At 34.3% G+C, this 16,583-nt stretch overlaps 1 protein-coding gene across 2 annotated transcripts in view; it reads right to left on the bottom strand.

Moving 5' to 3' along the window:
* Positions 1-11,207: 11,207 nt before the first annotated feature.
* The window catches only part of Unr (cold shock domain-containing Unr), a 70,494-nt gene continuing 65,118 nt past the window's right edge, over positions 11,208-16,583 (bottom strand). Inside the window, exons 15-16 of one of the 2 annotated variants that reach the window (XM_085819476.1) lie at positions 14,642-14,832; positions 11,208-12,343 (exon numbers count right to left, since the gene is read on the bottom strand). In XM_085819476.1, the coding sequence (XP_085675602.1) occupies positions 12,031-12,343; positions 14,642-14,832 (504 nt within the window). In that variant the 3' untranslated portion in view covers positions 11,208-12,030. The remainder of the gene's footprint in view (positions 12,344-14,641; positions 14,833-16,583) is intronic. The other variant, XM_085819477.1, reaches the window with a different exon arrangement.

Below are 16,583 nucleotides of genomic sequence, written 5' to 3' on the forward strand. Positions count from 1 at the left end.
TGGCAGAGAAATCCAGTCCAGGAGAAACAGCATATCACAGTTTTTGAGGGAAAATGGGATGGTAACATAACAAAAATAGATTCGAATAAGGAATGTGTCCAGCCCTAGCCGCAATTCTTTGGCGGCAGCGACGTTCCACGCTGTCAATTAAGTTCTCGGTCAGTGGAATGGGAAGCAATGACACTGAGTAATCTTTGTTCCTACTCCGTGCCTTGCCTAGACATGGAGTAATCCTTGTTCAAGCTCATCTAACGACCTTGGATGAAAACTTGAAGCAGCAACCTGTCTCCCAAGGTAATCCCAAAGATGCTCTATCGGATTCAGGTCTGGGGATTGAGCTGGCCATTCAATCCGCTCCCTACCGTGACCCTCAAGATATTCTTCAGCAACTCGAGCTTGGTGCGATCGCGCATTGTCGTCTATCAGAAGAAATACAGGACTAATAGCAGCGGCGTATGGACGGACATGCTGATCAAGGATTTCGTCTCAATATCTCACACCGGTCAAAGTTCATCCATGGAACACATACAGGTCAGTGTGACCACCCAGAGAGAGATACCAGTCCAAACTATTATTCCACCATCTCTGTAACTGCGTCTTTCCGCAATATGGGATTGGTTGTATACTCAAATACGAAATTGCCCCCCTTTCTATGTACATTTCCTTCTCACCCATGCTTGATTTTTCGCCCATCGGTGCAGAAAGACTTAGCGGGTGCAAAACAAGACATCTGTCTACTTTGTCTGTCTGTCTGATGCGTTGTTCCCTCCAGATCAGCTGACGACCTGAATCACTCTCCAAAGTGAACGTGGACTCGTCTGTGAAGAGAACTGACACCCATTGTTGATTGGTCCAGGAGATGCCTAATATAAACGGGCATTTCTGTGTCCTCGGATGAAGGGGACACAAACAACTGGTCATCTTGCATACATTACAGACCTGTATTATGCAGTCGTCTGAGCACTGTAGTTGCTGAGATTCTTGTTCCTGTTGCTATTAAATGGTCTGCCATGAGCTGAGGCACAGTAATGTTACTCTTCCTTCGGGTCGAAAGAGCTAAATAACGGTTTCCCGCAGGTGTTGTAAGTCTAGGTCTATCTGGAACATGTGTCCTCGGATTCAAACTGATTCGATAGTCGGTGGACCACACTACGAGAGACATTGAGATGCCTATCAGCATCAGCTTGTGACATCCTCATTTCCATCCATCCGATCGTCCGCCACCTCAACGATTCGGGCAAACGAAATTTCCTGGGCATTGATAGTCTCCTCGCCACGAAATTGTAATAAAAATTGAAGGTCAACACTTATGAACAAAAATTACAATTTTTGCATTTTTTCTCCAACTCCTATATAAGTATTCCTTTCTATAAAAGAAAAGTGGTATCTGTTGTTTTTGCATATATTTTCTTAAACTTCGTTACTGTTATGCATATGAACTGTGAATTTAAGCATTACTGACATTTTTGTAATGTTGAACTTTGAAAAACATGCTGTTCCTTAACTTTTAGAGGGCAATGTAAATATAATTCATTTAAATTTTAACTAGAATTATTCAGATAGCTTAATCTGCTATCTGAATAATTCTTATTAATCTTTTGGAATCTTAATTAATCTTTTGGAAGAAGAGACGTTACTAACTCGCCCCAATAACACTCAAGAAGACAGGTAAGTAATTTTACTTTATTAACTCAGAGTTATTTCAAGATCTAACATTAGTGGTAGTAAAGAATAGAAAAGCACATCTGAACACAGGATTGCATTTATTAATTGAAGCTCATTGTTAATGCGATGATTCGCGATTTCGAGCAAGATTACTTTGCTTTGGCTATGTTTTAAAGATTGCAGTGCATTTTGTGATGTTTTCAATTAAACAGGATGGAACATCATTTCTGAACCCAGCCCTAACAGAGAAACAACAGGAAAAGAATATGAAAAAACTTTGAAAGTTCACGTTAAATGATAAAATCTAATATGACCAAACTGATTAAAAAACAATTTGTAATTCGTGCTAACTGAAATTCGCATTAACCGATAAAAATTTCTATAAGATTATAAACAACTCTACAGGGAACAAAATTTTGTTTTTAAGCGAGTATGGGTTTTATCATATTAATTTTATTTTTACCATGCTAAAAAGTACTTTGATAAACTGAAGTTTTCTTTCCCTACTCAACATTTTCTCAGTATAAAAGCGTACGAAAATTGCAAAATGCAGTTAGCCAAAAAATATAAACCTTAGAATATGTAAATAATATATTTTTCGTCAGAATCATAATATAAATAGTTGAATAAACTGAATTATGCATTATAAAGCAAATTTAAATGAATTCTGAGTTGTTTGAAAAAGGTGCCGTCTCCCAGCATAGAAACCTCCCACAAAGTCCATTTTTTCATTTATCAAGGTTGACAGTTACGTAATAGCAGGAGCGTGGCTAGAGTTCCCAGCGCCCGGGGAAGAATTTACTCCCCTTTCTGTGTGCCGAGAACGGAAAAAATTTCATGAAAAAATTTCGTAGCATCAATTTTGTTGGCAGTGGTGATAAAGGCAAAGCATATTTTGCTTCCCTTAAATAAAGCTAAGAGTAATCTAAATAAAATTCATGCTTTATTCCGTAAATTAAAATAAAATAAGCTAACACTGTAGCCTTTACATTTAAAATTATTAAGTGAAAGAAAACTAGCATTATGCTAACTCATAACAACACAAGAGAAAAAGACATTTGCCGATACCGGCGTACATATATATAATACTCGGCCAACCCACCGATCTTGACGTCATCAGCCAATTAGCGGCAACCACGTTAGCTTACCGCCGATTGACCTCCGATCAAAATTTGCATGTGGAAAACTAAAGCCAACAAACGGCCCTCTTTTCCCCATGCGAATACAAAAGGAAAACTTACACAGAAGTTCATAGTTCAATTCTATTATACGAAAACACTTATTGTCTTTAAACACTGAAAACATCTAAACAAAACTTTCTTAAATTAACAGCAGTCGCTGCTTCTGTAAATAAGTCGGCAGTATTTAATTTACTGGTGATAAATTCAAGGTCAAACACTCCATCATTTACTAGTCTTCTAACAAAGTGATATTTTACGTCTATGTGCTTAGTTCGGCGATTTTCTATTGGCGATCTAGAAAAATCAATGGCAGACTTGTTATCACAAAATAGTTTACACTCTCTTAAATTAAACTTTAAAATTTCATCTTGTAAGACATTTTTCGTCCACATTAATTCCTTCGCTGCTTCAGATAAGGCGATATACTCCGCTTCCATGGTTGATAAACTTACACATTCTTGTTTAACAGTCTTCCAGATTAACGGTACTTCATCTAAATATAATATAAATCCTCCCATGGACACGTGGTCATCTCTATTACTTGCATAATCAGCATCTGAATAACAATATAAATTTAGATGTTTAATCTTCGATAAGTTTAACTTATATAATTTAGTACTATTGAGATAACCAAGCAATTTCAACAATGCTTCCCAATGCCTAATTCCAGGATTCTTCTGAAATTGTGATAAGATATTCACTGCATATGTAATATCAGGCCTTGTCCTGTTAGATACAAAAACTAAACATCCTAACAGATTTCTAAAGGGTAATGTATGCATTTCCGCAATTTCTGCACTTGTAGATGGACAATCTAATTTTGTAAGAATAGTGACTTTAGCTATGGGAAGTGAAGTTATTGGTATCTGGAAATGTTTAAATTTTTCAAAAATTTCTTCGATATATTTTTGCTGATGTATAAAAACCCCATTCTCATTCTCTAAGAATTCAATTCCAAGTAACGTTTTAGTTTTGCCTAATATTTTAAGATCAAAAAACTTACTCAGCTGTGAAATTACTTTATCTATACTATATTGATCTTTACTAAAAATCACAATATCATCTACATATAACAAGAGAATTACATTTGAACTCTTATAAACACAATTACACCATTGTATTTTCTTAAAATGTAGATTTTCTAAAGTATTTTCAAATTTACAAAACCATTCACGGCCGTTTTGATGTAGACCGTAAATGGCCTTGTGTAATAAACACACTTTATTTTTCTCTTCGATAAATCCGTCTGGTTGGGTCATATATATTTTCTCATTTAGGTTTGCATATAAATATGCGTTCTTTACATCTAACTGACAATTAGTCCATCCATATAAACATACCAGGATAGTGAAAAAAAAAAAAATACTTATGATTGAAAAATTTACCACATTACTGTAAACGTCATAAAAATCTTCACCTCTTTTCTGCCTGAATCCCTGTGCTACTAAACGTGCTTTGTATCTAACCACTTGATTCTTTTCATTTCTTTTTAGCGTATAGACCCATTTGTTTCCTATCATAGTTTTATTTTCTGGCTTTTCGACTAATTCCCAAACCTTTCTTTTCTTCATTGTGTCAATTTCTTCTTTCATTGCCTTATCCCATTCTTTGGCATTTACTGATTTTCGTGCTTCTTTAAAATTTTGTGGGATAACTATTTCTACGGAATTTGCCTCTTCAGACACGGAGCTAGTCTCCTGTTCTACAAAATTAACTTTCCCCGAGTATTCGTTTTTTCCACTAAAATCAAACTTATCTTTTTCAAATTTAATATTTCTTGCCTCACAATACTTTTCAATATCATTATAGGATCTAAAACGGGTGTCTATTCCCTCTACATAATAATATATGTCTGTACGTTTCCATCTGGCCTTTTAACTGCTTTTCTTTGCCAGTTTAAGTCCGATACTTCTTTCGGAGTAGATTTGTCATCTGGCAACTTTATTTCTTCTCTAGAAACTTCCTGTTCTTCATCTGATTCTGCTAATAGCTCAGATTCCTTTAGTCTTTTAAATTTAGGTTTTAACTTCTGTTCCAGGATGCCATTTGCTGCATTTAGTTTTTCATCGAACTTCACATTACAGGTTTCTATTAATCTGCGTTCTTCTGGCAGCCATATTCTATAACCCCTAGTTTCCTTCGCATATCCTACCATGATTCCTTCTTTGCACCTCATTTGTAATTTATTTCTAATCTGTTTTGGCACGCCAACATAGGCTTTACAACCAAATATTTTAAAATAAACAACACTGGGTTTTCTATTTAGGAACATTTCATAAGGGGTTCAGTTGCTTTTATGACATACTCTATTCCACGTAGGTACGAAACAGCCAAGAGCTTCTGCCCACCATTCTTTTCCCATTTTACCATCATTAAGCATAGCTTTAACTGCGTCTAATGCCGTTCGGTTAAAACGTTCACACACACCGTTCTCTTCTGGGTGTATGCGTTTGTGCGTTCAACACTAATTCCATTTTCGGCTAAGTACCCTTCGAATTGCCTGTTACAGAATTCCCCACCGTTATCGGTGCGTATACTTATTAATTTTCTATTCGTCAGTCTTTCCATTTGCCTATGATAATTCTTAAAGTTGTAGAACGATTCATTTTTATTTTGCATACAATACACTGCTACTAATCTACTATAGTCATCTACAATAGCAAGAAAATATTTACTCCCACCCTTAGATGGAACTGGTAGTGGGCTACAAACGTCTAAATAAACCAACTGCAATGGTTTATCCGATCTCTTCGGAACAGTTTTAAAAGTTATTCTACTAGATTTAGCAATAATACACGATTCACACCTCTCTATTGGTTTTCCAATTTCTGGTAACCCTTTCACGCTTTGATTCTTACTAGTTTTCTTAATATAATCAAAATTTACGTGGCTAAATCTCCGATGCCATGGCATTGCATCCTCTACTTTATTTAACCTTCCAATTTCTGTACCGTAACCAGCTTCCCTTTTATTTGTTGCATATCTAAATGGTTTTACGTGATAAAGTCCGTCATATGGTTTAGCGTAGCATAATCTATCCCAATTATTAAAGTATATCCACATCTTCCCTTTTGAAATCACAAAATGAGCACTTGCCTTTTCTAACCTTGCTCCCAATAGTAAATTTCTTCTTAGATTTGGATTATATAGCACATTATCTAACTCTATCCAATTTATTCGATTGCCTAGTTTTACTGCAAATTTGACGTTACCCTTTCCTAGTACTTTACTTTCACAATTCCCTACAGCTAAAGACATACGTATATCGTTTATTTCTTCGAAATTTGTCATTAAATTTCTATTATTACAGAAATGAGTTGTAGCTGCAGTATCTACGACCCAATGAAATTTATCTGCGTTACCTCCTTTATCTGTAGCTGTTACATAATTTTCTACTAACATTAATTCTTTATCTTTAAACTGTCCATTTTTATCGTCTATTTTAAACTTCTGATTTTTAGTTACATTTTCTTTACATTGAGCGATTAAGTGCCCAAATTTATGATATCTGAAACAAGGTCCTATTCTCATATTCGCCATCTTTTCTTAGATTTAGTTTTATTTTCAACTCTATCTTTCCCCACATTTAAACTAATAGTATTAAACACGCTTACCTTGCTGTCTTCTAAATCGGCGTTTACCTGGCGAAGTCGGCTTTCTTCCCTTACCAGTTCTTCAGCAATTCTTTCCAACGTAAAATCTTCGTCCTTCCACCTATAGATCAACTGTACAATGCCGGAGTATTCCTGGGGTAATCTCCTTATTGCCTGGAATCCTTTAAAAAGATCTGCCAAATTGTGACCAGCTTCAACCAACTTCTTTGCAGGCATTCTTATCCTCGCGATGAATAATCCTATTTCTTCAGTTGGCGTATATCTAATACTAAAAAATTCATCCAGTAACTGAATTATCCTTGCTCTTGTTTTGAGTTCGAATTGCTTCTATAGAACTTCCCATGCTTCTTTACCACTTGAACATTCTTGTATCAGTGGCCTGAACTCAGTTTTAATTCCGTAATATAATGTAGTGAAGGCTCTGTTCTCTCTCAGTGGGAACTCCTGCTTTTCACGCCTTGTTGCACTTTTATCTAATTCTTCTTCTTTGTCTTCTATGAAGCTCCAACAATTTCTATCCAGTAACAGCATTTTCATGTCGACTTTCCATCAATCCCAGTTGTCATGGTTTAACAGCTCAAAACCTTCATAGAAATGACATCTTCAATTAAGTGTGAGCACAACGACTTGAACAAACTTCTAAGACTGGTCAGCTTCTTTTCGTGGATAACGGCCCTCTTCACCTACATTCCTTCAATGCTGAGTTGAACTGGATGACCGATTAGCTGTTGTCGCTGGGCCCATAGCCCTGTAGGCAGTGGTGATAAAGGCAAAGCATATTTTGCTTCCCTTAAATAAAGCTAAGACTTATCTAAATAAAATTCATGCTTTATTCTGTAAATTAAAATAAAATAAGCTAACACTGCAGCCTTTACATTTAAAATCATTAAGTGAAGAAGAAGAAGATTAGGGCATTCCCCGTATCGAGAACTCAATCTCATTCCGGGTCCACTCCCCCTTTGGGCACATCATGGTGGTTCAACCTCCACTATTACCCTCCAGGAGAGCAGCGCACCACCTGGGGACACCAGGCAGCACCGGTCGTCTAATGCTCCTACCAGTCGCTTGGGCGAGCCCGTCGCAGCGGGACATTACCCAGCGACCCCGGGGGAGACCCCCGGGTTACTAGAACCACGCCGCGCTAGGACGTGCCAGACTCCGGGGCCGGCCAATAAGTGACCTTTCCCAGAGCCTTCAGAACCACCAAGTTCATAAATTTTATACCCCCGTGGCCGAGACTGCCTAGGTACAGATCCTAACCAGTAGCTTCGCAGAGTTCTCTATGTCGACCCCCGGGGGGGGATCATTAAGTGAAAGAAAACTAGCATTATGCTAACTCATAACAACACAAGAGAACAAGACATTTGCTGATACCGGCGTACATATATATATAATACTCGGCCAACCCACCGATCTTGATGTCATCGGCCAATCAGCGGCAACCACGTTAGCTTACCGCCGATTGACCTTCGATCAAAATTTGCATGTGGAAAACTAAAGCAAAACAAATTTGGCACCCCTTGGATGCTGCGCCTGGGGACAGATGTCCCCCCTTGCTACGTCATTGCGTAATAGATAGAAAAAGTTGAAAAAGGAAAATGATTAGTAACGCAACATATTTGCAAATAATAGACACATCTAACATTATCTAAAATCGGTGTCAAAGTGAAGAGACGACAACTTTTTTATAACAAGAATAATGCTTCCTACCTGTTTAACTAGAAATGGTGAATATGCCCCAAGTAAGAAGTCAGAATGTACAACAGCATCGATCCAAATTTCACCGCAGGAGAATAATGACATATCCTGACTGCAAACTATCATACTGCCAAACTGGTTGCTGACATTCGTCGAAATCTGACCACTGTTAAGCGAATATGGAACTGAAGGTCGACGAAGGACGGACAGAGTGGCTTCAAGTGACACCACAGCGCGAACACCCACAAAATCAGATAAATTGTGCGAATGGCCTGTACAACCGCACGACGAACCCTATACAGTGTGCGGCATGATAAAGGAAGCACCTACATCAAACGTCATCTTACAGACTTTGATAAACCTGAATGACACAGCGGACATCATTGACTACAGCGATGAATTAAGCGACACTCTTCAATGGCGGGATATTGTATTCTCTTATGAATAATACTTCTGCATGAAATATCATGATACATGTATGCACATACTACATTGTTGTGGTGAACGTTTGTTTGAATCTTTGTTAATGCATCGGTGTAAAAGCCTGGCACAGGAGTTACAGTATGGGGTGCTAATGAATATGAATATTGCTACGCTTAGTAAAATACAGACTCTGAAAGTCAGCATTACATAAACGTTAAAGTCTGTACTTCTCATATATCTTCAGGAAAACCCTAGAGTTTCTCTTGCAACAAGAAAATACCCGACTACGTATTGCGCTTGACTTTCAACGCTTCCTCATTGACAGTCTTGGCCAGCGTGTTCACTACACCTTTCCTCGACTTGTTTAATAAACGTAGTTGTGCCAATGTGAACGATCGCATACACATTGGCACAACAAAGGCCCTCAGCTATCAGATGAGTTCTAGCAACAAATTATAACCATCTGCAGTATTCCAAAATGTTTTCTAGTTGTTTCTTAAAGTTCCATCCGATTATTTTATCATTATGACTCATACAGCACATTTAGTTGCAGTGATGTCCCAATGTTACATTTTTGTCACATTACATTTGTGACCACGATACGATGTCACAAAGATGTTACATTGTGATGTGGAGGTGAATGTCGCATGGATGTCACATACACGTCACAGCAAATATTAAATGTGACCGTAAGAAATTTCTCTCCCCCCCTGACCTTGCCCTTCCGATTCATTGTTAAGTGTTTCAATAAATCTTTCGAAATAAATTATTTTTTATGCTAATAGCTTGCAATTTCAGTTATTTGTTTTTTATTAAAATCATTGACAATTTATAGCTGTTTTTATTGATGTGAGACTTAAAAATCGTGGAACTATGCTCTGCATTGAATGAATACACATGCTACCCCCATATGTAGTGCTATCAAGAAAGACTGACTAAAGAGTTTACTATAGCGTTTTTAGGGGGGGCAGGGGTCTTGATTTCACGATCATTTTTCTAGCTCTTTTCCTTTTATTAGCTGAAAATCACGTCACTGCTGAATTTTCAAGTAAGCACTGTTTATTGTATATTGATTTGCATGGTATCAGTAAACTAATACTCGTATATAACAATAAAAACATAATCTAAAAGCTATGATAAAAAAGAAATAATGGATTAGCAATCAATTCACTTTCCTTTTATTATCAAGAGTTCGAAAGCAAGGGCATCAGCAAAAGTTTACTCTCATTTTTGTCTCACAGTTTAGAAATTTTAATTTAGGGTGTCAGTTTTATTTGTTAGATATAATTCAAGTTCTGTTGCTTTTAATATTAAAAGAGGTGACAAAGGAATTTATTTTATATATTTTATTGCAGTACGTTGGCCAATGTTGTACTATTTTTAAAAATTAATTTTAAAATTTTCATAAATTAATTTCCATGTATGGTATTTTGTGTCACATTACAAATGGCACCATATTTCGCAACATTACAAATGATGTTACGGAACTTCCGTAATCAAGTTATAATTATACTTAATAAGAGTTTTAATTATTATAATTTTACAAATGGCATATTACTTTACAATGTTTAATTTTTTTCACGTTTCCTTTTGCTAAACTTCTGAAATTATTTCTAAAATTTATTACATTAGATCTTTTCTTCCAGTAAATTATGTATGCTTTTACATGTAATGTGTTTAAGTTGTATTGTCAAAGTAAATCAGTTTCCTTATTAAAAGAGATTTAGTAAAAGAAAAATATTTCTTAGTTTAGGTTAGGTTACTTGAATACGGCAAAACACACAAAAGCTGCCTATCTAAGAGGAGGTATGCTTTATGGAGAATTTTTTACGGGAAACAGGTTCATATTTAAGTTTCAGGTTAAGAAAACCCTGTTTCTTACTTGAGAGATTAAGGGAATATAATTATGGTATTAAATTTTTAATAGGTACATTATTTAAACATAACAATATAAAAACAAAGAAATTACTTTTTATCGGTACTTATATATGAATAACTATCAGTTTTTGATAAGTGGCCATTGGAACTGACTTCCAGGTGACTTCAGGTGCTGAACCATCACAGCTGAAGTGAGTGCTGGCAATGAGGATGGTAATAATTAAAATTTTAAAAAAATTCCGAAGATTTTTTTGTAATTTGATAAAAACAGTTAAAAACTGAATTGCTATCTGATCTCCATGCGCAAATTAAAATTTAATAGCTAAATTCTGAAAGGCTTATTAATTTAAGAATGTCTCTCAGAAATCAAGCTAAGAAATCAAGTTCTAAATAAATTTTCTCAGAATAATAGGAAAAACTCATTGTAGTACTATTATGCCGCATGCAGTATTGTGTGCTAATGTAATAAAGGAAACACACAGTTATAAACTTGGTTATAGAAAAGGCTTAGTTAAAGACTCAGCTATACATTTTTTTTTTTTCTTTTTTTTTTTTTTTTCAGTGAATTCCTTCTACACAAGGCTTGCAAAAAAATATTTCAAGTGCAGTGGTAACTTGATTTCACTAGGACTCTAAATCTGTGAGCTAAAAATAATAAACACATTTAAAAAATTTCCTTTGAGAGGTTCCCCCCCGCCCCCCAAAAAAAAGGACAAAGAAAAAGGTATGAGGAAAAATACAAACAATATTTTCCAGCACTTATCTTTTATTTCTCTGCAAAATTTAAGTTTCATCAGTACAAAGTAGTTGAAATATTTCATTATTCACATAATATAAGGCACATGTTTAGCGGCTTCTTAACACTTTTTAAAACCATCCACTTTACAAAAACTATAAATCTTGAAAGAATATATCTTGAATAAAATCAGACTGCCTACAATTACATACAGATAAAAAAAAGTTCAATTAGATTCTCCCTCCTCATTTGATTCATACGCTCTTTGATTCATTTGCATTAAGATTGCATAATTTAAGTGCTTTGATTTTTTTCCCTTAAAGTAAAAAATATGTAAAACATGTATCCAATTAATAAGATTAAGTTAATAGGCAAGAAGCCTATAAACATGCGTCAAGCTCAAGCGTGCTGGCTTCTGCAATGCTTAATTATGATTGCTATCTCCACTTTCAGTAATTCAGGGGGTTTTGCCTTTGTTCAAACTTGAGAGTGGTAGTATGTATTGATTAGCAGTGAAACTTTAGAGAAAATTAAAACTAATCATGCAAGTTTGCTCAAAGACAGAATACCAATTGCAAAATTCTTCAAATCTGGTCTATACTTTTAAATATAAGATGTACTTTTTTATAATATGAGATATAACAAAGATTACAAAGGAACTTTAACTGTAATACAAAAGTAAATAAAAAAATCTAAATTTAAAAGAATGTACGGTTAATGATTAGCTAATGGGAATAATCTTAACTCTGGTTCTAACCATAATGAGTGATTAAACAGGAGAGAGTACATGCTTAGAAGTTTGGTGTTACTGATCTGCTTCAACAAGCATACATAACTATCCCTGGGAACAAACAACTGGTTTTGACTCCACATTATTAAGAACCATTTCGCTGGGAACTTGATCAACAATACAGGGCTCGGTTTCCAAAACTCCATTAGATGCGGAATGTGTTTCTTGAAAATTTTCTTTTTCGGATTCATTTTCTTTAGGAGCTCGAAGGAATTTGAATCCACCACTTCCATCAGGTCCTTTGGGTTGCCGAATCAAAATGAGACGAGGCCCATTTCCATCTGAAGATATGGTACGTAAGCGATTTAATCGTTCTGGCCGCTGCAAAGGTTGGCTTTCACTAATAAAGAATAAAGTACTGAATATAATTAGCAATTCTTTAGACAGAATATACAAATATACAGCAATAACAAAAAAAAAAAAAAAAAAAAAAAAAAAGGTAAGGTACAGATTATAAATAGATAATACTTTATCCTCTCAATATATCCCCTCTAAAACAAGAGCACTACACAATAAACTTTAGAACTGCAAAATTAAAATAGACATTTTATAGTTGATAATTTATATAGTAGAATCCACAAATACCCCCTCCCCCCAAAATAGATTTGATTGACAAAATTTTAAATGCTCCTTTTATTCATTTTTTTTTTAATCACAAGCTAAGCCATAAGACACACTATGGTCTGTTACTAAAAAAAAGAATTTCAATGTCACTTTCTGCCATTTAACTTCTCTCATAACCATGAGAACGAAAGTTGCAGCAGACAATTTGAGTCGGCTAATTTTTTCCTCCATTCAATTTCCATTTAGTATGTTTCACTTCTTGTGTGTGTGATTATGGCAAAGCCTCGAGGGCTATCTGCCTATGAGGAGAGATGCCTTCGTAGAGAACTTTCTAAGGGAAACTGGCTCGTATACACGTTATACATGGGGAAAACCACGAAAACACCCATGCAGCCAGCCCACTCGCAGTATTCGAACCTCGGACTGAACTACCAGTGTTCAGCGATTTTACCGCTCGGGGGCTGTTTCACTTCATGAAAAGTGAAAGAATGTAGACTTGAAGTGCAGAAAGTAAGTGCTATATGGTGATGATGACATGCATTATAATTTCAAATGTGGTGGCTGCTTTTATTTTATTTTTTAAATCTGTTGTATGATAGCTCCTACACAAGATGTTACTGAGTAGCAAAAATAAGTAACTGCTTCAGGAGCTGTCCGTAAGGAGACATACAAGAAAGGGCTGGAACTGAAGGCATTTTACACAATATTAGTGAAATGTTTTTTAGGCATTAAATAAAAAGGTAGTTCATATCGACTGGAGAGTTAATTGTGGTCGAAAAAATTTTCACAGATTGCAGCTATATGACACAGACACATGGGCAGATCATATCCAATTTTATAACGAACATTATGCAGGGTGCAGAAATCCTAATTATTTTCAAGACAGTATGCCTGTGCAACAATTAACAGCTTGCGCTATCAATTCACAACTTCTACATATAGAAGGGTATTACCAAATATGATAAGTTTCCTTCCTATACTTTGTACAATAACAATGCAACATGTAAAATGAATCGCAGGATGCTTGCAGTCTTTAATGAAGACTATGTACAATGTGTAGTAAAAGTAGAGAATAGTTTTTTGTTATTTTACAGGCATTATATACATGTTCACATAGTTTGAAATGGGCACTTTTGTTGCAGTTGACGTGCATATATACCACCAAACATTCAATTTAACAATCATAGTTTAAATAAAGAGCTATTATCTTTTACTTACAATCCTGCTGATAAACTATGAACAAATCAATTTGCTATGAAGATAACTGTTTAGAGAATCATGCTTAAAATGTCACCTAGGTTCAACAAGCATTCTGAAAAGCTCTGTCATATTACCTGGCTAGGAAAATCCTCACACCCGAATTCTCTTAAAATCTATGAGACCACTTAGAATAGTAAGTCAATAGGAAGCAGCAACATTCCAGGAATTTGATTTAACTTCAGAATCTGATAATGCCAGAATGACTTCAATTTAAGGTGTGCCAGAATGATTTCAATTTAAGGTGACCATCATCTACAAATTTGTAGAATCCTTTTCACAACTTAACTCACTTTTAATTACAACTGCTGCCATTTATGCAACAGGGAAATTCATTACATAGTTATTTACTATAGAAATTGTTTTAAAGTATATTTTTTATAATATATAGCACACCTGCCAAATTTAGCTGCAGTTTAAGTGTAAAACCATGATTTGTAAAATTAAGAGTTAATAGATTGTTCAGACACTGTACTTAACATATCATTCAATGTGCATGTGAATATATATTACTTTTTAAATATTGCTTAATGTAAAAATTCTACAATATATCAAATGACTTCTATTTTGAGCATTTTAACCTATTTCAGCATGCTATCATTTTGATCAGCCAAAATCAAAGACTTTAGAACTTGTGTTCAGTAGTGAATCATCTAAAAATAAGTTTTCACTTATTATGCTAGGTTTACTGAAAATATTGTCTATTTCCAAATTTGCATTCAAACTGGCATACCTACTGATTTCAACAAACCTATGGAAGATTTGAAAATTTTACATAAAAATTACCAGATTTTCACACAACAATTATTTTTGAGTTTTACTTATAGATTCTTACCCAATCTTTACAACACTGCAGGCTGAGAACTTTCCAGTGCGTTGATGATGAACTACAACAAATTCAACTTTATCTCCTGGTTGAATGGTCCCATCACCTTTTACTTCAGACATATGAAAAAATAGTTTTTTACCCTCTTCAGCTTCATAAGAAAGGAATCCAAAATTTCCTTTGATAGTATCTACAGTAGCCTATAATAAAGCCATTAATTAATTTTCACTATATATTTATTTACACTACATATACACATTTTTATAACATAAAGTAAAAAATTAGCTGCACTAATAAACATAAAATTATAAGGGCAAAGACATACCTACGAATTCTGCAACTTTTTATAATCTACTCTCTAAGACAAAACTTGAAGAATTTTAAAAAAATGCAAAAGGAAATGAAAAATTTCACATCTTCTTTGAGGGGGAGGGGATCCAATGTCGTAACTGATAAAAATAACTAAACCATTTCTTAAATTGCTACTAAAATACAAAATTTAGTAAAAAATTTTCTCTAATAGCCATAAATGTGTATTAAAATCATTTCATTTAAAACAAATGAAGTGGCATACACAAAAATTAACTGTATAAATAATAATATACACAAAAATTAGCAATATAAATATTTGGATAAAAAAAAAAAAAAAAAAAAAAAAAAAAAAAAAGAACTTAACATTTTACACCATACACATTTGTTCCGGTTTGACTAGAAACTTTCCTTTGCCGATATTCCAGTTTCATTAGAAACAAACTTTTCTCTGCCTCGGAATGGCAACAGTGAGAACTTGACCTTTCGATTTATTATGAGGCAGCTAAAACGCTGCTCATGAGATGTAACATTAGATTTGATTCTAGATTAGATTAATTTTAGTATTTTAATAAATCCCTTTAAAGCTAGATTGCGTATTTGATCATAGAATTATAACTGAACCACCGCTTGCAGAAATTCAGATGTGGCTTTTAGATACGTCGTTAGATTCATAGTTAGATGCGTAAGCAGTGCCATTTGTTGATTCGATTAGTGTACATTAGTGCATACATAAACAACATTTATTGTGAGCATCAATAACTATGTTCCATGATGTAAGTCGATAAATTCAATCAATGAACTGGAAATTGTACAGATTACTCTCAGTTTTTCAAAATCTATGTGAAACTAATATTTATTTATGATGGGAGCCATGACTTAAAAGATCATTTGCTAAGCGACTATAATTCATATCTGAATGATACTAATTTTAGTAACTGATTGCATTAGCTAAGGAAGATATAACAGAAATGTTAAAAAGAGAAAAATTTATGTTAAATGAAATTACGTACTACCTTGCAGCAAACCAGTTTCAAATGTATGTGAAAATACACTAGCAATTTGCATTTTAGAATTCCCTGAATATGTTCTTGATTATTAAGGTTAAACAAATAAGAACATGAAAGAAAAAAGTACTTAAAACATTCTACAGAAGTTATTATTTATAATAACAATTCTTAAATTATATTAGTATAACTATACATTAAAAGCTACAAAAAATTGTTTTGTAGCAACAGAAAACAACATAATGTTTATGTGTCTTTTTAACTTAAAAATTTTCTACATATTTTAACTAATTTACATCGAATTCCTTCTCTTTATCACCTTTTCTAAGTTTATTTGCTTCAATAAACAAATAAATGTTCCAACTAGTCTCTGCTTCAGCTCCTAATTTGTTAATAATTCAACAACACAATTTTGAAGAATAATTTTCTCTAAAAACAATTCAACCACGTAGTATACCTTTATTACTTTTTCAATGAATTTCCTCTTTGTTTAATTAAAGATTTCCGTTATTCTAAAGAACTGCTTGTGATGTATAGAAGAAACCACTAATTTTATTTCTTTAATAATACAATTATTGAAAGTAAATATAAAATACCATAAGATGGCGTGCAGCCAGTGTGGCAGAATTTTTAGA

Source organism: Stegodyphus dumicola, chromosome 6, assembly GCF_044657685.1.
Source record: "Stegodyphus dumicola isolate Sdum_Otavi_A_Nest chromosome 6, ASM4465768v1".
NCBI lineage: Eukaryota > Metazoa > Arthropoda > Arachnida > Araneae > Eresidae > Stegodyphus > Stegodyphus dumicola.